A 22,599-nucleotide genomic window follows, 5' to 3' on the forward strand; every position below is an offset into this window, starting at 1 on the left:
TTATAGCAGAATGACAGCAATACTTTTCTGATGATAGCAATTATGTCATAGCTGAAAAAGTATCTCTTGGTGACAAGTATATATATCACAGAATGAAAGTTCCTGTACAGTTCCATTTAAAATGTTTATTTTCAGAGGAACTGGAAAGGGATAGATGTATTCTCTTTCATCATTTAAATGTCTTTTCCTAGATGACTTAACTTGTTTTAAAATGATGCATTGCTTTCAGCATTTTTTCATTTTGAAAATTACTGACTGGGATACAATCCTGGTTTCCAAAAACTGTAGTGGAAGAACAGTGTCTGTGCTGGTGAAAGGCAGGCAGGTGGTGTGGAGAAAGGGGTATTGCCGCTTACAGTTGTTGTTGCACAGCTCATGTGATGTGGGCATGGTTAATCTACAATAGAGAAGAGTCTGTCCTGGTTTGACTGGCCTGACAGACCCAAGTGCTGTTGGTCCAACTTGCTTTCTGTGGCAAGCACTATTGCCTTGTGCTTGTCATTAGCACACCAAGCTCTCTACATCCAGCTTCTTCAGGTCTTAGGAAATAATTAAGCTGTAAACATGCCATCCTGATGCTGGATTTTCTGAGCACAAAGCTGGCATTGTTGCAATTCCTCTGAAGCCAGTAGAGCTCTTCTTGATTAATGGGATTAATGAGAATCAGAGAAGGAATCCTTAAATGTGTGTATGCATGTACCTGTAGAAGTCTATACGTGCATATATAAATGTATTACATACAGCAGTTCCTTGAGTAGAGTTATATCTTCTGCAGGAGAGTTTTCTCTCCAGAAAATTAACTTATCAACAATACATATTTAATGTAAGATTATATTTTTATATAACTTCTATACGCGTTTTGGTTCATGATAGTAATAATAATAGTAGTTGTAGTAACAATAATAATATCAACAATAACATTTTTTTCATAATTATGCCCTTGTATTTTGAATTACTTTTGGTTCATACTTCTTATTGATTCTACCAAGGAGGCTGTAAAATTTTGCCTCTTTGTGCATGAGAAATCATTTGCACTTATGTCACCATAAGATTTTTAAAAATAATAGTGATTTGTATTCTTAGTGGAAGTCAAGCTCTGCAGTTATTCGGAGAGCAACACAGACATGGTAGAAAGAAATTTTAAGGCAAAGGCAAGCACAGCACCTTCTAATTCGCACTTAGTGTATGAAACTTGGCACGGTTTCTCCTTGCTTGCTCTCCATCTTGCAAACTGAGTTTTTCCTGTCCTTTTTTTCACAATTCAAACACTCAGCAGGTCAGGACATAGTCTTGAAAAGGAGTAATGCAAGCTAAAATTATTTCAGACTGAGGAGAGAAATAAAACCAGATATGTCACTCCTGGATCAAGTAATACAGGAGTGCTGGTGCAAGAGTCATGTCCCTTGTAAGTCTTTCCTTGAATGGAAACACCTGTGACTCCCATCCTTGTGTGATGGCTGTGGTCAGCCCATACCTCTGGTCCTCAGAACAAGGCCCTTGCTTTTAAAGACAAGTATTTCAAAAGGCCCAAATAACCCCAGGTGAAAAATGATGTTCAGCTCAGACAAGATGATGGGACTACTAAGGATGTGCAACAGCAAATTTGGGCAAGCCAAATACAGATCTGCTCAAAAATCAGGTGGCTATGAATATTCAAATTTATATGTGCATTGGTTGTTTTGTTGTTTGGAGTCTGTTTTCGCTCATTTTTCCTGCCCACTTTTTTATTCATTCTATCAAATACGTTATTTCAGTGATGTGTCAAATGGGAATCAGTGAGGTGGACAAGCTTTAGTTTTTGGTGTAGGACTCAGGTGCCTTTCAACCCCAGTCAGTCACTGTATTACCTTGGTTTGAGGAGGGGTCAGTGAGAAAGCACAAAAGAAAAGCAAGTCCAGAGAAGGTCAGCAGGAGTTAGAGCAACAGGGCAAGAACTGAACTGAGGTAGTTAGTTCTAGTCGTTAGTAGAAGGCAAAGGATGAGGAATCTTAATCAGGCATTGGAATGGGCTGCCCAGGGAGGTGGTGGATTCTCCGTCCCTGGAGGCATTTAAGAAGAGACTGGATGTGGCACTTAGTGCCATAGTCTAGTAACTGTGGTGGGAGTGGATCAAGGGTTGGACTTGATATCTCAGATCATTTACAACTCATCTGATTTTATGATTCTATGAATAGCAGAGAGACAGGTTTAGGCCAACAGAACAAAAGCAACACAAAGGTGAAAATCAGTCAGGCTTAATTTCATGTCCCAGACACAGCTTGAGCAAAAGAGGCCAAGACACTCCCAAAAGACTAATTTTCTTTGCGTAAACTGAGAACAGGCATGGTTCTCCCTGCTTTCAAGGCCTTCAGCTCAGTCCTCCACCTATTTTTTTCCACAAGAACACTTAGCACATAAACGTGAGTAATTCAGAAAAACAAGGGTGGAGCCCAGAGCAGGTAAAGACAGCATTAGTAGGGTACTCTGATGGAGCACAGGTAGGTTAAGCAACCAGCACTAACAATGGCAGGTCCACAGAATGCAGCAAGGAACCATCCTACCACATGCACTTCCCTAAGTCCTGGACACCTCTTTGCCTGGCTCCAGAGATGCTTTGGTCAAAGGGTCACAGCAGGCTTCTATGAGACTATTGGTGCTTATTCACAAAATAGTGATCAAATCATGCTGTAAAACAGTAACCTTGATGGGTCCTGCTTCAGCTGTAATCACTTTTACTTAAGGGAGTTGCACCAGTACTGGAGATGCTGAGCTTTCCCAGCTATCAGAAGGATCATACACAAGTGTTAAGAAAGCAGAAAACCAAAAGGAAGGGGGTAGGTGTGTGCAACAGGAAAAAAAAGTCAGAAATGCTTTTGTTAAAGTTTTGAATCCTGCTTCCATAAAATGAAGCAGATTCTAACGTTGGGTGATTTTCATGCTGCAAAGAGAAAAACAATTTAAAATCTAGGCAGCATGACTTATTTAGAAAGATCTGAGAAGTAATAAAAAAGCCTCTGTGCAAATGTGTGTGAGTGTGTGTGTGTGCACGCACAGTTTCTTTAACAGCGGCATGGAACAACCTGTTTTAAATAAGCACAAAGGTGAACAAAGCCAGTTGTCAGTGAAACTCAGCAAATGAAGTCTTTTAATGTGCATTACGTATGCCATATAAAATGTATTGCCTGAGATATAACAGCACAGAGTCCAGCTTGAAGTCTTTTTCTCAGGCTTTTCCTACAAAGTCATGTTTCAAGTATTTACTGCATTTATCTTCATTATTTGTTTCTCTCCAAAAGGCCCAATGGAACACCTTGTTGACTATATCTTCAGCGGCAAATTAAAATCAACCTCTTCTCTCCCTCAGTATTCAAAATTTTCATGTTCTAACAAGGTGCCACTGAATGAATTTGTATCTGTTGCACTCAGAGTAGGCGACTGGCTAAGTAGAAAGTGGAGGTCAGGTTTGACTTAGCAAATGAGCTTGACTTACCGAAAGAAGGCAAGAAAACAAACCCAAAATATTGATGGAAGATTTTCACTGCTTTGAAGGTTTTATGAACAAAAAAACCTCTGATAAGCACACAGGATACCTTTTCATGTAAGTAAACAAAATTTTAGGAAAAGCTTTGCTTTGCACAAACAGAAATATTTGGGCTTTTTGTAACATGTTAGAGAACTTGGAGAGAGTTGCAAGACCTCTGCCTTCACTATAAATGGTACATACGTTTCTGCACTGAAGAGCCAACAGAGAGCAGGGAAGTCTGCTGGAAATATTGCAAAGCCGTATTTACAGATCATTTTATAATCAGGCAACCACTTGTTGCAAGTCTCTAGGATCCACAGGAGGAGTCTATTGCTGTGAAGAGCTTAGGAATTTTTGAATAGAGCAACTTATCAAAGAAATGTGTAGTCTATTAGCACATCATTAAACTGTTAAACCAACTCCATCTTTTGCTTCCCAGTTACTCTCCTCTATAGCAGACAAGTGCACCAGGTACACAGAATAATTTCTGACTTTTGGAGGTGAGTTGGAATTTAGGATTCCTATCCATTCCCTTCCCATTCCCTCCAATGCTTTTATTTCTTGTTGGTTTTTTTTTTGGTTTTTTTTAACCTGGTCTTACAATGTTGAAAGAGCTGCTTTACTCAGGAATGTGTTTCTTGGACTCCTTCATCCCAATGAAAGCATGAACAAAAAGATTCATGAGCAAGTTAGATTTTCCCAGCTTTTAATGTGACTTAAAGTTGAAGGTACTCTTGAGAAATAACAACATATGGAGCACCTTTATGTTTTTATATAGATACCTAATGTGATTTCTCTGCAGTAAAAGAAAAGCTGTAAATATTAAAGGCCTGTTTGACCTTAGCTGTGACATCCTACATGATCTCCCCTATAGCTCTGGTACCGGCATAGTGGTGGGTACATGGAATATTTGAAATGCGGATGGAGAATGTTGTGATTGTAAAGTCTCGTGGTGGTACAGACATATCTCAACTAGTGCAGGTGTGTAGGCTCACCACTGCCACACTGCACTTTGGCTGACAAGTCTTAGCAGCTAGTTGTCTGGCTGGCTCACATCCAGGCCACCATGGCAACTCTAGATCACGTTCCCTGTTCTTTTATTTCTGAGTTGCAGAGTAAGCCTAGGGAGCTGGCAGTCTGGGATAAGTCCCCTCTGGGGATCACTGGTGGTCACAGGTGCCACTGGTGACTGTCATGAGGCAGTGCATGTGGTATATATACATCACCTTGTCTTAGGGACCCAGCCTGATCTAGATTTTTCTCAAGATGAGGTTGCCCAAGTCCTATAAAGGCTGCCCAGAGAGGTTGCGATGTCTCCATGCTTGGAGGTGTCTAAGACACAAGTAGAGCAGACCTTGTACAAACTGCTCTAACTGGACCTGCAAGAGGCTGGACTAGACATCTCCAGGGTTCTTTCCAACCTCAACCATTCCATTATTTTATGATGTGGTATTCTCTGGAGGACATGCATTTCCTGATGACTCTGCTTGCACCTGTCTTGACTTAGACCGGGGTGGGCTCTGTAGCATCCTCCGAGCATTCCCTTTAGCACATCTCTTGCCAGGTACACACACTGGCAATGCTCCCGGTCACCTTCTGTTCTTCTTGTGACACATTATAGTTCTGGTTGATGGCTTTTTGCTACAAAAATTGTGATGAATAGAGACAATCCCTTGAGGTCTCTGGTGTGAGAGTCCACTGCATGCTTGTTGTGATTCTGAGTTGTTAGACTTCATGAGATAGATAATCCCTTTTAGCCTGAACCTCCCTTCTTCATGTCACGTCTGTACAAAGCTGACTACTATAAACTCATGGCTGCTTTCCTAAGAGGATTCTCTTGACATCCCAGAACTTTCTGCTCTGAGATGAGACCATGAAAACACAGATGATGGAAGATGTGTTGCTTGCGGTTCCAGCCTGGCCCAAGTATGGACAAAATGGCAACACAGACAAAAGAAGAGACAGAGCAGATATGAGAGGACACCTAGGACAGTTGTTGATTTGGGAGAGGTGGGGGTTAGAAACAGAGTGCAGAGGTGAGGAGAACCTGGGACTGAACAGGGGGTGCAGCAGGACTGGGACAAGCTGTGCAATGAGCTCAAAGCCCAGAGCCGGCTGGGATGGGGTATGTGACCAGATACCCTCCTGCCAAGCCAGCAGCACTGGTGGAACAGAGCCTTGCTCTCAGCTGCTGATCACAGACAAACCCATCTGTCAGCAGATAGTTTTGAAACTTGCTTGCAAAGTGCTCTAGCCTTTCTAGTACCAAAATGCCTCCAGGCTGACACCCTGCTATTGCTATCCATTATTTTGTTAATTTAAGTGCAGACTTTTATGCCAGCAATATAAAGGATCTAAACTCTTCTGACATCTCCTGAAGTGCCCATATAATGCCAGATCAAAAAGTTTCCATGATCAATATCTACTTTAGTGTTTGCCATTATGCATGCAATTTTCTCCTTTTAAAGAATATTTAGCTCTACCAAACAATTGCTAGGATTGCAAAGGAGAGAGTAAGTAGAGTAAGCAGAACATTTGTCTGCTCAATGCATGTGATCATTTGTGTTTGCAAAATCAAACATGTTTTGTACCTTTCCTCTGACACTGGAAAAATAGAAACATAGCAAGAAGCATCAGCTTTGCACACAGGAAGAAACAATCTCTCTGTAGGACCTCCAACTTCATCTTTTGGAAAGTGTTTAGTAAATGAGGCAGTGGAATATAAAATGGGAGTGAATGATTAAGGCTAGTATATGTTTCCCTGGAAAATGTGACTCTACTCCTGTTGCGTTTGTGTGACGGATTTCCTACAAAGTGCTAGTTAAGTCACGTGAAGCTAATTTACATGGATTGTGAATGCTTTTTACTCTAAGAATGGTTCTCATTTTGGGAAGCTTATTGGATCTGGGCTCTGATGTGCAGGAGTCTGGAGCATCCACTCCTGGGTGGAGGCAAATGGTGTTGTGATCCGAACACATGCAGCACCCACCCTGCAGTGCTCTGAAACCCATATCCTGTGTACCATGGAGCAGGTGTTCCAGTCAAAACCTTAGTCCCTTTGTGCTTCTCTCTCACACCCAGAAATTAATAATTCTGTTCCCAGCAGAGTCTGAAGAGGGCGTGGTAAATACGGGCTTGAATAAAGAGCATAAAATCAATCACTAAGCACCTGCTTTTCAAATGAGCTCTCTTCAGCCTCTGTTCTGAATGAGGTAAGGGTCCAAAGGAAAAACTAATGAAAGAACATGAAATTAGATAGCTTCTCAAAAATGTAAACATATATTGGTCCATTTTTAATGGATAATAATATTTGACATGATACACTTTCAGCGTTTTGGCTATTAAAAGCTTCTTAGGAAAACTGGAAGGTGAATAGAAAGGGAAAGAGGAAAGCAAGGGCAAAGGAGGGGAAAGGGAAGGAGAAGGGAAAGGGGAGAGTGGTTTCTAGTTCCCCTTCTAAAGACTGAAAAGGTGACTGTGAGCAGTCTAAGGAATCATTAGGCAAATAGAAAGAATCCTCAAATTCCTTTATGTTGTTTTGGGAACAAAAGAGAGGGTTTAGGACTTCTTTAATGCAGGGTACCAGCAGAATGATTGCTTTTCAAACCTCACCAGAGTCAGCATTGCTACTATGCGTGGATTTTCAAAAACAAACACGTGCATATATTAAACCCACAGGGAATTTTCTTCATATATTCACGCCTTTATCAACTCATGTTAAGATCAGCCAGGGCGCACCAGCAGTAGTACTGCCACTTCGAACAACGGGAAGACAACAGGAAAGCAACAGAACTTTTATTGAGCCAGAGGAATGAATCAGCAGCTGGGACTGGGAAGCATCGCTTCGTGCATCCCAGTTCAGTTTAAACAAAAGCAACTCACATGAGTTCTCTGCGATCAAATTATTATTTCTTAATCGTTCACTTCTAAACTGTCCCTATAAACAGCCCAGGGTGGCTGTCAATAACAAAGTCCTGGAAAGCGATCCCAAGGGGTAGCGCTGACAGGCGGGAGCCGCCGGCTCAGCCGGACCCTCTCCCCTGTCCATTCCCGGCTCCTCCCTTCGCCTGCCCCGGGGGGAGCACAACGCGAGGCGCAGCCGGCACCTAGCAGCGTCGGGTCTAAGCCGTTCCCCAAACCCTCCCTCTTTTATTCTTGTTTTGGTGGCTTTTTTTTAAAAAAAAAAAAAAGTCTAATTATAAGGTAAGAGAAATTCAGATATGTTTTTAAAACGTAATTTTAATTTGAGCGCTGCTAATTGCTGTGTACATGCGCACTGCGCTGGTTCACTGAGCGCACCGGGCATTAGCGTAGGCGCCCGCGGGAGGGAGGGAAGGAGGGAGGGAAGGAGGCTGGAGCGGGGTCTGCGCGGAGCGGGGGGCCGGGATGCTCGGCTGCTCCGCTCCCGCGGCTCCAGCCGGGCTGGACGGGCCAGGACAGCGCTGAGGAGCCGGGCCGGCCCCGAGCTGACCACAGCGTTGGGCTGGAGCCCTGGAAAGTGCACCTGGTGGGGCTGTGCTGCGGGGCTGCTCCTGCCGAGCGGCGCACGGAGAGGTCAGGGGCGGAGAACCGCAGCCCGGAGACAGGTTTGGCAGTTTTCATCTCTCAGCTGAGCGCTGCTGCGCCTTTGCTCCCAGCTCCTGTTTGCATGTTTTCTGTGCATCCCCTTTCCCTTCTCTGATCGCCGAAGTTGTTGGGGGTACCTCGACTGGGGGACTTGGAAAAACTGCCTGTCCACTTGGGATACTGTTTCGTAGTCCGAAAGGGTGTCGGTCGGATTTTGTTCTTGAAGACCTTTGGTGCTTTTTTGATGTTAACAAGAGGCTGGAAAGGTGGTGGGATACTGAATTCAGTGAGTGTTCTTATTCCAAAATACTGCCTTTAGTCACTGTTCAGTTGGAGTAAGACACTTTCAAAACAAATTAACTATTTCAGCAATTTTTACAAAATCAGTGTTAGAAGGAGGAAGAAAACTGTTGTAGGTGGTAAGCAATGTGTTCTCCTAAGGAAGAAAACACTTCCTTTACTTTCAGTATATTTTGGAAACTCTCATGTAGTTTAGAAAGTAGCAAGAATATTAATTTGCTTGTGATATTGTGTGATACAACCACTTCTCAAAAGTTAATTCAGCAATGAAGAGTATACACTTTTTTGCATTTTGAGTTTGTATAATATTTAGCCACAGAAAATTGTCTTTAGATTTACTAGAACCAATAACACTTTTTAAAAAAGTTTATTCTGTGATAAAACTCAACAGCAGCTTGGCAAGTTCTGTAGTAAGGTCATTCAAATATTTTTCTCATTGCTTACCTTTAAAGTTTAATGGATAGAAAGAACAAGGTAATACAGATGTGCTTTATTCTTTTGCTTGCCATGGGATCTGATCTCATTTACATATTTCTTCTCCCAGCTGAGATTGATATGTGGGAAGTAGTGAAGCTGAGGATTTGAAAGTGTTACCTAATTTTGAATTGCCCAATTTAAGTGTTAGGCTGGATTGTTTTGCTTCCTGGAGAGCCTGACCACCTTTTCTCTCTCTTTGATTTTAGATGAAATTATAAGTACTCAGAGATAGCAAAATTCAGCTTTTAGGTATCTCAGCCTGGCCCCAAACACAGAAGCACTCAGAAATATTCCTGACATGTGGAGGATTTCCCAGTGACTATAGAAACAATTTTCAAAATCAGCTGTTGTACATTGAAGGGGAGGGGGGAAGAAGGGAACTCCTTTATTAAGTTAAACCACCTCTTGCTGGTTTCCATTGTCTCACATCCCTTAATGGGCAGCAGCTTTCTAGCTACCACTAGGAAGTTGTCCAGTCTCTCTAACTTTGCAGATAAGTAGCAAACTCTCTAGGTTTGAAGTGGAAACATGAGCTTGTGAAGGCTTTTCCACTGAAAATTCCCTTGGGATTGCTGTGTGAGCAGCATAGAAATGCTGTTGGCCTCTCAGGAGGAAGCAGCCTTCATCAGCCATCAGTCAACTCATCCTTAGAGTGACCAAGTCTTCATTAATGTACTTTTCCTTAATCCTTTCCTACTGGTTTTTGAAAGGATAGGTTAGAAGTGATTACATCCCATCGCCACAAACTTTTTGGAGTGTAAATGGCAAGATAGGAACTATAGGAGCAATACAACAAATGGCTTTGTGCTAGAGCAGCAATGAGGAGCTCTGTCAATCTTCAGGCTGTCTACGAACTCATGTAAAAGGTCCTGCAGAGATCTTACCTGTTTCCCTCCTTCCCACCCTCTTTCTCAGCAAGCAACTGTTGTTGCTCCTGCTGCCAGTTTTGATAGCAGGGAAAATAGCTCTAGATTTCCCTCCTCCATGGCCCCTCCTATGAGTGCTTCATTAAACACTGGGGGACACCTTGGAAAGCTTGGCTTAGTCTGTTTGCAAAGCAGGAGGCTAAACCAGGACAACACAGCTGAAATGTGGTGCCAAAATGCTCACACGTACGCAAACCACAGAGGCAGCTCATGTCCTTTCAGGACATCCTCTGCCTTGTCCTGCCTTCCCAGGGTTTCTGTGTGTAGGTAAGTGCCCATTTCTATACTAGAGATGGAAAAGGTTGTATGAGTATTTGTGGTGTTTTCTCATCTTGGTGGAAGTACAAATGGAAAGAGAGGTGTGCACACCAGTATAATTTTCAGTAAATGTTTGGGAGGCTATTCACTTTTGCATACTCTGTTTTAAATACTCTAAAGTGAATGTTTTTTTGAGGGGAGTGGTGTTTTTTTGGAAATCACGGAGCATCTTTTCCCTAATAACTGAAACTTCTTTGTATTTTCTTAAAATATTCTCACTTCAGAGAACGGCTTCTCATATCAGCTATCACTGCTAAGCAGGAGTTTTACAGTTCCCAGTTTACTCTATTTATTACATTTCAAATGTAGTAATGAAGTTTATTATCCTTCAGAAAGGAAGAAATTGTCTACTGACCACTATTTGTAATTTCTTTTGCAAATGTGAACAAGTACTAATGCTTGATTTTAGCTAAGGTCTTGCTGCTGCTACTACTTTTACCATTTACAAATAAAATAAATCCTGTCTAAAATCCAGTAGTGCCCATTGGAGCTTTCCTCTTGTGAAGCTATTGCAGTGTCTTTCAAAAACATGAAAATATTATAAAGTCTTGCTCTAGTCTGAGTAGAGACACTGTAAAAATGGTACTGTGGGGTTTCTCCCGTGCATCTCAGTGATTGCACTTGACATATAGACATAAAACAGAAAAAAACAGTAAGGGAAGTCTGTCGCTTTATTGATACAATGAAGTGATCGGTCTTAAAGAGAATGTTAAACTACCCTTATGGCCCCCAGAAAACTCCAGCAAGAAGCCCTTAAGCCGCTCTGCATTTCTCACTGGAAGGAGATACAGCCATCCATGTCCTCTGCCTCCTGTCCTTCAGGGCAGACTCAGGGACTCTCTTGCAGCACACCAAAGCCCTGCCTGTGTTGGACACCACTTCCCAATGTATCCAATGTGCTGTTTTACAAACATGCTGCCTCCATGCTGTAACCCAGCACAGTCTCGTACAAATATGTTGAGAGGATAACTGGACTTTTTGGCAGCTGAGGGTGTGGTGGGAAAAAAGGTATGGTATTTCCTTACAGGTTTACTGTAAGGAAAAGTTTCCATCCAAACCTGAAGGAGTGATGAACCCCAACCTGAGTAAGGCAGTCAGAACTGCTAGGATGAAGCACAGGAGTATAACCATAGTAAATGAGATGAAGGCACATCTCTGGAGGAATAGGGTTGTAGCTATCAGCATCCCATCGTGCCTCTGTTCACCAATTTGTAGCTTGTAGGAGGGAAGGGGAAACAGAAAAACCTTGTGCAATGGAACACTTCAGCACCAAAGCTAAAGGAAGGACGAGAGGGAGGGCCTGCTTACTGCCCATTCACTCTGCCTTCCTCCTTCCTGACTGCTTCCAGCTCACCATTCATGAAAGATATTAAAACTAATTCCATAGTTGCTCTTCCTCCACTCTGGTGTCTGCTTTCTCTGCAAGCTGAGATTGGTTGTAGAAAGTCCTCAGCTTCCTACTTCCCCAGCATGGCTGCCCACAGACCTCCCTCCTGCTCCCCTGGTTGTGAACAGCTAAGGCTGTGGAGGGATGCAGGAGATGCAGCTCCCTATGCAGCATGGACCACATGAGATTGTATCGGTAGCTTCTGTAGTCCAGCATCCTGTGCCATGCCAGCCAAGCATTTTTCTTAATAGTTCAAAACCAGGGAACAGCATTGTCCAGTGTTTGTTTTTAGCTGAGGCAGTTAGCAGTTTGCATACAGTCATACCTAAGGGCTCGCTGCTTTATTTATCCAGTGCACTGCAAGAGGTAATGTGATTGGTCTTGAGTATTGGACACCTGTAGGGCACCTGTTCTTCAAATTCTATGGGGAGGATAGATAGTAAGGAGAAAGAGAGACCATCAGGACTCTCATGGCAACAAAAGATCACGTGTATTCAGGGAATGGCCTGGGCTGCATGCTTTGACATCATACTTGTGGTAATCCGTTGAGAGACACAGAGACTTAGCGGTGCTGTCCATAGAGGAGCAGGCAATGTGATCTCTCTCCACAGGGAACTGGAGCATATCTGCGTGCTGGGGTCTAGATGCTACACCCCTGAGACTCTTTCTGATGAATGCAGGTTATCCAGTTGTACCCAAACATTTCTTCCCATCTCCAAAAGCAACCACAAACCAAGATAGCAAATTCAGGGACTGGGTTGGAGGTACCAAATGGTTGGCTTGTCAGTGTTTTTGCTGTATGTAGCCCCGTGTTTCATTATTAAAGGTTTTGTTTTGGACCCTGAAGGCAGGTGTTTTCAACCTTTTGACAATCCAGAGTGTAGTTGCTCTGATTAACACATTGAAGATGCACATGCAGGGAGTCTGAGAGGCTTTTAGTGTTGCAGTGGAGCCCATGCGGTTCTGCATTACTTAGCAAACATTAGCAGCAGCAGTCAGATGAGAAGCCTGGTAATAAATCTGTTTTGAGGGTCAAGAAGGGACAATCTCACCTTGCAGTCTGCTGGAATTCCAGTTTAACCACTGAGTATGAAAGTTGTAAAAGAATGGAAAAGTAGAAAGTGGGAGCAAGCTTAAACTCAACTTTATTTTAGTGTTTAAAAGTTGCACTGAAAAGATGTAGAGTTTTTTAATTACTTTGGTAATTAGCACATAGATTTGTGTACTGCTTTCCCATCCATCCCCCACAGAACCAGATTTTAGAAACAGTTCCCCTGGACATGGAAAACAGAAGTATTGTCAAGTATATTCTCTGAAAGTTCACTTGTCAAATCTAAGATAGTGTAGTTTCACCATGTTAAAGCTGAGGCAGGATAAAATGCTGCATGTTGCTTCCTACCTTGCTCAGCAGAGATATCTTAGCAAATTCACCTCCATGTATTGGTACAGTTACAGTGCTTTGTTTTCCCGGAGGGGCCAGGCCAGTTAGCTCTCCTGCTAGCCCTCCTGCAAGGCAGTGACAGGGCTAACGTGCTTTCTTCTCCTGTTACTCAGTCTCATGACTGCCATTTTTTTGATCTTAGTTTAACAGATATTTGTGGTTTTTTCTGTGGCTTTCTTGGCATTATTCCCCAGTAGACTCTCAGGTAATCACATGGGGCCATGTGTTGCCAGTGAATTATTTTGCACTCTGCTTAGCAGCCTGACTGGTGTATACCACCTGGAGCAACTGCTGGGTGAAAATCACACATGCATGCCTAGGAATTAAAAATCATAGGCAGTTTTCTAAGCATCTCTAGATAGGCTTTTGAGTGTGGGATGAGGGAAGCTGGAAACTTTCTGCCATTTTCATGACTTTGGGATATGGGTCATTCAGACTACCACTAGGTTAGGATGCATTGTTCTGTCTTGGCAAATATTTTGTCGAAGGGTACATACTATTTCTTTAAAAACATAGCCTGGGGGAGATGAGGAAGAGTTCTTGGCAGAAACATTTACATGAAGCAGTGTGATAGAGCAGCCAGGGAATATATTGCATGCCAATAAAGTTCCTTCTTCAGTGTGAAAAGTGCATGCTTTGTGAGTGACAGTGGGTCTTTTTTTACCTTTTGATATTTTAACTTGACCCATTCATCAGCATATCTTTTCAGTCCTTTCCAAAGAGATACTACAGCTAAAGAGATTTTTTTTTTTTTTTGAGAGTAATCTGTGACCCAGCAAGGTTGGCTGTAAGGTTTGTTTGTTTTTCTGTATCCCACTGGTTCCTACTATTCTCTTACTCCCACATTCTATCCGACTCTTGTTTTCAAATGCATTCTTCAGCCTTCTCCTTCCCTACCTACTGCATCCTGTGTTCTGCTTTCAGACTTCCTTCTCTTTTCTTATAGCCTTTCTTTCCAGTTCCTCTTTGTTCTGGTCCCCAAGGAGCAAGGAGTGAAACATTAACAGTTGCCGGAGTACCAAGTTAATGTGGCTGTTATGAGTTTAGAGTTCAGGTGAGGGCTTTAGGGGACATCCTCTGTGTATGACATTGTGCCCCAGAGTCCTTGGCACTGCTTCATTGCTGGGGTAGCAGAGAGGAATGTTATATCTGTGCTTCACCCGCTATCATCTACTGAAAAGCTTCAGACAATACAGTAAGCAAAGCAAGTGGATTTGAATCATCACACGTCTTTATACGGTATATGGGAGTTGTAGGTGCTATGACAGTGGTTTGGAAAACACCATTTCACAGTAAATTCAGCATGTGTACCTCTGTCTTTCCAAGCTGGAGTGCTGCTTTTACAATAAAGCTCTTAGATTGGTAGGGGATACATCCATGTGTTATCTGTACCTCTTTGTCAATTGAGGATCACCATCCTCAGAAATCCTTCCTTACACAGAATCATAGAATCAACTGGGTTGGAAAAGACCTCTGAGATCATCAAGTCCAACCCTTAACATGTTCAGGAACGTCCTCTGCTGATCTCAACATATCCTGAATATAAATCACAGTTATAAAATACTTACGTTTCTAATAATTTCTCCATGTTGCATGGGTAAGGCTGGAAAATTGTCTTTCTAAGGATACATGTAATTTGTGTATTGTGAGCTTTTATAGTGAAAATACACCTTTACAGACCATATAGAGAAGAGCATTTTCCAGATGAGGTTAGCTGTAGCCAAAGGTTTGATTAAGTCTGATCTTTGTGGTTTGCAAAATCTACTAAATGGAAATGTGTTTAGAAGAAGAAACTTTTTAACACAACAGTCAGTGTGCTGCCAAATTTATCTTCCTGCTAATTTTGTATGCTTGTGATGCTCAGATAATTATCAGTTGGGTGCTAATGTAATCTTCTATCCTGCTGGTTTATTTATAACCAGGATTGGTCCATTTATGTGTGGCTGCATATGGCAATTAGTTTTCGTTTTTTATCTTTACACATTTTTTTATATGCAAGACATAAGAAGGAATCCACCTTGTAAAGCAAGTTTGATATAAATGGATTGGTGAGTAGATAATACCTGTCCTGTTGGAATATTATATACTTTTACCAACATCATTCTAACAGAGAAATAAATAGAAAGAAATTAAAACCAGATGTATTTTTTATCTATACATGTATAAAATTTCACTGTGTTTCAGATTTCTAGATAATTTTATACATTTTTCATTTAACTTTTTTAATTTAAAATATTGGGTTTGGGTAACTGCAGTAGGAAGTTATTCTGTGATTTCTTGCAAGACAACTTGAAATAAAAAAAAAAAGCTAAAACAAAGGTGATTTTTAGAATGGAGAAATACATACACACACACATATATAAAATTTAAAGCATCTCTTCTAACTTGTTTCAGGTTGAAGAAACTTCTTGAGCAGGAGAAGGTCTATCAAGCCCGGAAGGAGAAGGAACATACAAAGAGAATCAATAAACTGAGAGAAGAACTAGTCAAGCTCAAATCATTTGCACTCATGCTGGTGGATGAAAGACAAATGCATATTGAACAACTTGGTCAACAAAGCCAGAAAATACAGGACTTAACCCAAAAACTAAAAGAAGAAGAAGAAAAGCTTAAAATTATCAGTGCAAAAACTAAAGAAGATGGACAAAAACTGATGAAGTTAGAGGCAGAACTTGAACACAAAACTTCATCGTTTTCTCAAGAACATGAGGAGATGACTGCTAAACTGGCTAATCAAGAGTCACATAATAGACAGCTAAGGCTTAAGCTAGTGGGGTTGACTCGCAGAATAGAGGAGCTGGAAGAAACTAACAAAAATCTTCAAAGAGCTGAGGAGGAACTTCAAGAACTAAGAGATAAAATAGCAAAAGGAGAATGTGGGAACTCTAGCTTAATGGCAGAAGTGGAAAACCTCCGCAAGCGTGTGCTTGAAATGGAGGGCAAAGATGAAGAGATCACAAAAACTGAATCCCAGTGCAAAGAGCTGAAAAATAAACTGCAAGAGGAGGAGCACCATAGCAAAGAGTTGAAACTTGAAGTGGAAAAACTGCAGAAAAGAATGTCAGAACTAGAGAAACTGGAAGAGGCTTTCAGTAAAAGCAAGTCTGAATGCACTCAGCTGCACTTAAACTTGGAGAAAGAAAAGAATTTGACTAAGGATTTGATAAATGAGTTGGAAGTGGTAAAGACTCGAGTGAAGGACCTTGAGACATCAGAAAGCAAGTTGGAGAAGGCTGAAATAAGCCTAAAAGATGACCTTACAAAGCTGAAGTCGTTTACTGTAATGTTGGTTGATGAACGAAAAAATATGATGGAAAAAATAAAACAGGAGGAAAAAAAAGTTGAGGGTCTAAACAAGAATTTTAAAGTTGAACAAGGGAAAGTTATGGATGTAACTGAGAAATTGATAGAAGAAAGTAAGAAATTTTTGAAACTGAAATCTGAAATGGAGGAAAAAGTGTCTAGTTTGACAAAGGAAAGAGATGAGTTAATTGGCAAACTGAGAAGTGAAGAAGAAAAATCCTCTCAACTAAGCTGTAGAGTTGACTTGTTAAAGAAAAGAATTGATGGTGTGGAGGAAGTAGAAAGAGAAATTACAAGAGGTCGAACCAGGAAAGGACCAGAGCATGGTTGTCATGAGGACAATAAGATTAAGGAACTCACCGTTGAAATTGAAAGACTGAAGAAACGTCTCAAACAATTGGAAGTGGTTGAAGGAGATTTGATGAAGACAGAAGATGAATATGATCAGCTAGAGCAGAAATTTAGGACTGAGCAGGATAAAGCTAACTTTCTTTCTCAACAGTTGGAGGAAATGAAACTCCAGATTGCCAAAACCAAAGCAATAGAAAAAGGTGAAATGGTGAGCCAGGAGGCAGAGCTGAGGCACAGGTTTCGTCTGGAAGAGGCCAAAAGCAGAGATTTGAAAGCAGAAGTTCAGGCTCTTAAGGAAAAAATCCATGAGCTGATGAACAAAGAAGACCAGCTTTCTCAGCTCCAAGTTGATTATTCAGTTCTGCAGCAAAGGTTCATGGAAGAAGAAAACAAGAACAAGAGCATGGGGCAGGAAGTTCTGAACCTAACAAGAGAGCTGGAGCTTTCTAAGCGTTACAGCCGTGCTCTGAGGCCCAGCATAAATGGACGAAGAATGGTCGATGTCCCTGTGACATCCACTGGCGTGCAGACAGATGCTGTAAGCAACGAAGCGGCAGAAGAAGAAACTCCAGCAGTGTTTATAAGGAAATCCTTCCAGGAGGAGAATCATATCATGAGCAATCTGCGACAGGTAGGTCTGAAAAAACCCATGGAGCGTTCTTCAGTGCTCGAGAGATACCCTCCAGCAGCAAACGAGCTCGCTATGAGGAAATCTTGGATACCATGGATGAAAAAGAGGGAAACTGGGGCTCAGGCAACTCCTGATAAAGGAGCCCGGACCCACAGTAGTCCAGCACATCCTGGAGAGGTTGTCCTTTCACCAAAACAGGGTCAACCTCTTCATATTCGGGTGACACCAGACCATGAGAACAGCACAGCAACTTTGGAGATAACCAGTCCAACCGCAGAGGAATTTTTTTCGAGTACCACTGTCATTCCTACTCTAGGAAATCAGAAGCCACGAATAACCATCATTCCCTCTCCAAACGTTATGCCACAAAAAGGAAAAGGCAGTGAAAGTCCCATGGGCCCAGATCGTTCTATGTCTCCAGTCACTATAACAACGTTCTCCAGGGAAAAGTCCCCAGAGGGAGGGAGAGCACCCTTCGCCGACAGACCTGCATCGCCAATTCAGATTATGACAGTATCAACATCTGCAGCACCAGCAGAGATCTCTGTCTCCCCACAGTCACAAGATATGACCATGGGAAGGGCTGTCTTCAAAGTAACACCAGAAAAGCAAACCGTCCCAACTCCAATCCGCAAGTACAATGCCAATGCCAACATTATTACGACAGAAGACAACAAAATCCACATCCACTTAGGTTCCCAGTTTAAACGTTCTCCCAGTGCTGCACCTGACGGTGCGAGTCCTGTGATAACAGTGAGACCAGTGAACATAGCAGCAGAGAAAGAAGTTGTGACCGGTACCGTCCTTCGATCACCTCGAAACAACCTGTCCTCGCGACCCACAGCGAGCAAGGTGACAAGTACCATCACTATAACGCCTGTTACAACATCTTCCACCCGAGGAACACAATCAGTGGTAAGCAGCCTAGTCTCACGATGTAGTCTTCCTGGTAAGGAGAAGGGCAACTGTAGTTTGGATTTGAGACACCAGCAGGAAAATGGGTGAGGTGAGGAGAAACTCTTGACTTCTCTATATTTGTTTCAGTTTAATTAGGAAGTCCCTTCAAAGTTACTTTCAAGTTATTTTCATAATGGCAATCCAGTAAAATTGCAAGCGAGAGACAGAGGGACAAGAATGATGGAGATGAGAGAGTAGGAAACTCTTTTTTTGTTTTCGGTGAGTGCAATTTCTGACTTTTGAAAATACTCCTCATGTTTTTTCACCCGGCTGGCAGGTGTTTAGACTGATCATGCAGGTTGGTGTTTCTTTCGTATGATCCCATTATAGTTATAATTCAGTTAATGTCTGCTCTAATACTGAAGTCCAAAGGAATAAGTAAACAGACATATTATCATTGCTTACAGGTCCAAGCATCTTTCAGCCAGTGAATAGTAAAGCTCTTTTTGTTCCTCTGAACTTCTGCAAGTGCTGTATTACAATAGTGCTTCCTCTAACATATTTTTTTTTTTTTCTGCTTTCTCTCTGGGCTTCTGTGGTGGTACCCCAGCTTGCTTTTCCTACTTAAATCAATTTCTCACCTCTGTCTTTAACCACAGTACAGGACAGTATTTATTGATAATCCTTCCCCCAGTTTATTATTGGATGCAATTTTGTGTTGCTTTAGTTAGAAATATCCTGAGAAAGAAGAATTTAACAGAAACAGAAAACCATCAGTACTGTATTAGTCCAAAAACTTATTTAGCTAGACAGAGTCTGCAACACACGCTTAGGGGAAGATTATTTTAAGTGGGTAAACACACAGTAATGTTCCCCTCAGCGTCTGTTCCCAGTTTTTGGCAATAGGTGGTTATTTCTTTCTGAACCAGGGCCTGTAGCAACATCTTTGTCTTTAATAGACCGTGGCTGAGTTTTCTTCTATTTATTCTTTAAATTACTTTTTGAACTCATTTATACTGTTGTTTCCACAACATCAGGGGGCAGTGAATTCAGTTGTGGGCTTTGGAAAAAATGCTCTTTTGTTCAATACCTTTTATGCAATACCTTCATTGTTTACCACCTCTTTCTCGTATCTTGACAAATACTGAATAGTCATCCCCTGTTCGTTTGTCCATGCAGCTCAGGAGTCTGCAGACTCCTCCAACATGCCTCTTCAGCCATCTCCAAGCTGAAATATAGAAGTGCATTTAAGATACACTTCCACACCTTTGCAGAGAGGCTGCCATTCCCGTTTAAGCCTTCTGATATTAAGAAAACTTGCATTCATCATAGAGATCTGTTTGGGGTTGCACATGTGCTGTCTCTCTCCCCGCATATATAATGTATTGTACATTTACTGTGCAGTGCTTTCCTACATATTAGAGGCAACTGTTCATTTTTTAAAAGTCTTGAATTAATTAATTTACAAACTCCTTTGTCTCTCAGAAGCTTGGAAAACTTGTTTTTAAACTTTTCTTTTTAACTAGATGTCTGTCTCTACTGTGATGATGCACTGAACCATGGCAGACAAAACTTTTTTGTTTTGTTTTTTTTCTGGCTAAAAACTGGCTTCTTTCTTCACTTCATCCTCCCTGATTTGGAACGTAAGGAAAATAGCTCAACCATAAGATTTACTTTATCTTATGCTTCCTTCTGCTTTTTAATGTCCCTAGTCAGATAAGCAGGCAACTTCAAACAAGCCCAAATGTTCCTTTTCCTCCCCAGACTCCTGGGGAAAAAAAAAAAAAAAAAAAGAAAAAGAAAAAGAAACAGGAAACAACAAGTTGCGTATTCCCCATCTGTTTTGCAAATGAGAACTTTACAGTCAGAAAAAACAAGTATCTGATAATTTACTCAGTAACCCTAGCAGAAACCAACATTGATGCAATTTTGAGGGTTTAAATTAATAAAATCAAACAAGACAAACTGATACACAGCTGCTTTCTTTAGCTCACTGGGTTTAATTTTTGTCTTAATGTTCCTCATACAAGATGCTTTGTACAGTGTGCTAATGCAGTGCCAAGCTACAAACGGGAAGTCTGAAATTCCAGGCTCTCATCTGTTCCTATAACAGATTTACAGTTACTGTTTTCCTGTTTGAAAACATTTAGTTTTTCCCATTTGAATTTACAGAGTAATCTTCAGTACTGCAGGTGCACACATAGTACTTTTAAATGTTCAGCCTGAACTGTGGTGTCTCTCTGTATATGTGAGTCCAAAACCAGAGTCTGTGATTTCATTGTGGACTCTCATGATTTTTGAATCCCATGAATCCCATGGATTAAGAGGGGTTCTGGTTGTGTTGATTTACACTGACATACGCTCTGTAGAGTACCTAGGGATTTATATTTTATATTTTGTTGTATAAAATGAGACCCTGTCCACAGAAAGCCACAGGCATCTGAAGGAGAACATGGGAAATTTCTGAGCACTTAGTCAAAAAGAATCAAACAAGGCACCAGTCAGTGACAGTATCTCCACTGGCACCTGAACTCACTAGACTCAGATATTTTGGAAGTGCTTCGTGTTGTGCCTGCTGAACAAGGCCAGGGCTGGCCAGTTGAACAGCAGGTCTCATCACACCAGTCCAACAGGGGTCTCCATGGCAGGAGCTGATGTGATGGAGACTATTTGATCAGTTGGATTGAATTCTGCATTTAACAGAACCATCACCACTTTGATGAAAAAAAAAAGAACCAAACCGTAAAACAGTAGTTGCCTTTTCTATGGCAACCTATGGATTTGGACAGTTCCCACAGAAGTACAAAAAAGGGGTGTTGGTTCTCCTTAGCTTGATTAGAGTCAAACCCACTCCTAGGGAGATACTTGAAATACCCTAGCAGACCTAGGAGATTATTTTTTAATTACAGGTGGACCACAGAGGATATTGAGACCAAAATGAGCCTGAAAACTGTAGCCTGGTTGTTAGTCTTGCCTTAGAACATTGGCTCGAATTCCTGTTCCCAGGACAGTTCATACAGTTTACAGTAAAAATCCCACAGAACAAAACCAAATATTCTTTGTGAACAAAACCCCAAACTGTGGTGCCTACATCCTGTTTTTTGATTCAGGCCTTATATTTGGTTGTAGGATTGCTGGTGAACTTGGATCTTCTTTGGCTACCAGGATAGGTGTCAGTCCTATAATCACTTAATCCCTGCGCTCCCCACCTCCTACAAGCCTGGCATCAGTGCCAGCTGTTTATGCTGCCAGGGTGCACAGTCACTTCAGTGCCATGCAAATCTGCAGGAAGCAGAGGGAATCCTGGCTGCAGCAGAGCCAGCATAGTGGCAAAGCACCAACCATGCAGCGTGTCCTGTGATGGGGGCAGGAAGGCACAGCTGAGAGGCTGTTGGGTGCCAGAGAGAACTGGACACACATTTCTGCTGCTATAAGGCTACTTTCATTTGGGCAGCATATAGTTTGAGGTCCACATCTAAACGTAGCTCTTTGTAGGTATCCCAGATAAGCTGTAAGCATCTGCTAGAGCTGCTGCTGCTGCTGGAGATCCAGGGGTCAGCTCACTTGCTCGTGCAGAGGTGTGTGGTGCTGGCTGCGTGTCCTGTGGCAGTTGAGACACACACATGAGGCTGGGAGGTATAGCACAGTCCTGTACCTTTCTGCTATGGCAGCTGATGGGATACCTCGAATGGCACAGGATGCCTCAGTGTGGGCAACTGAGTCAGCCTGTAGTCATCAGTCCCCTTGTCAGCACTGAGGCCTGCGTGCTGGCTCCATGGAGACTGGGGTGTGATTTCAGCTGAGACATGGCTAGCTTCAGCGTGAGCTGAATTGCCCACTGGGCTCCACTGACTGTACTGGCTAAATCTCCACTCCCACCCTTTCACGATTCAGTTGCCTAAACATACTTTTTTCTTGTCATTTTAAGTTCCTACCTAACTTTCAGCTGCTGTATCAGAGATTGCATGTCTCCTTGGGTCCTGTGGCTTATCTACCAATTCTGTGCACATAACTTGAGTAGCCAAGGGCTACTTGAGGGCATCTCAAGTTGCACTAGGTGTCTGTTGATCACTGAACTGAACCGTTTCTTTCCAGGGCAAGCTGGGCCCTGATCTGATCAGGAACAAATGCTGAAAATCACCTTTGTTCCAGAAGTCAGTGTGTGCATGAAAGCACTGGTGTGTGTCAGTAAAATGCACTAAGCAAGATCTGTTACAAACTACTAAAACATGCTAAATGATCTGTACATTCAAATTGCTTTTCTTCCTTTAATGGGACTGTCCAGCCTTACTGCAGCTTCACAGGTTAATACACCTGCCAGTGTCCTCGGTGAGGGCTGATGATTGCCTGAACCAACCTAGCATCTGTGTGTGTTCATCTCACTCTCAGTAATGTGTTTAGTAACCTCACTTGGGTCCCCTTGGTGTTCCAACACCACTTACTGCCTCAGTAGCTCAGAGCCAGCCTGCATCACCCAACATCCCACGGGTCTCATCTCCG

General features: G+C 42.1%; 1 protein-coding gene across 4 annotated transcripts in view; it reads left to right on the forward strand.

The window, feature by feature from the left end:
* Nucleotides 1-22,599, forward strand: part of FILIP1 (filamin A interacting protein 1) — a 106,909-nt gene that overhangs the window by 73,372 nt on the left and 10,938 nt on the right. For 3 of the 4 annotated variants that reach the window (XM_050316028.1, XM_050316027.1, XM_050316029.1), the window contains one exon: nt 15,312-18,117. In XM_050316028.1, coding sequence (XP_050171985.1) covers nt 15,312-18,117 — 2,806 coding nt within the window. Of the gene's footprint in view, nt 1-7,961; nt 8,089-15,311; nt 18,118-22,599 lie in introns of those variants that run through there. The other variant, XM_050316030.1, reaches the window with a different exon arrangement.

The sequence above is a fragment of the Myiozetetes cayanensis genome, unplaced genomic scaffold, assembly GCF_022539395.1.
Source record: "Myiozetetes cayanensis isolate MyiCay16 unplaced genomic scaffold, myiCay2020 scf2-11, whole genome shotgun sequence".
NCBI lineage: Eukaryota > Metazoa > Chordata > Aves > Passeriformes > Tyrannidae > Myiozetetes > Myiozetetes cayanensis.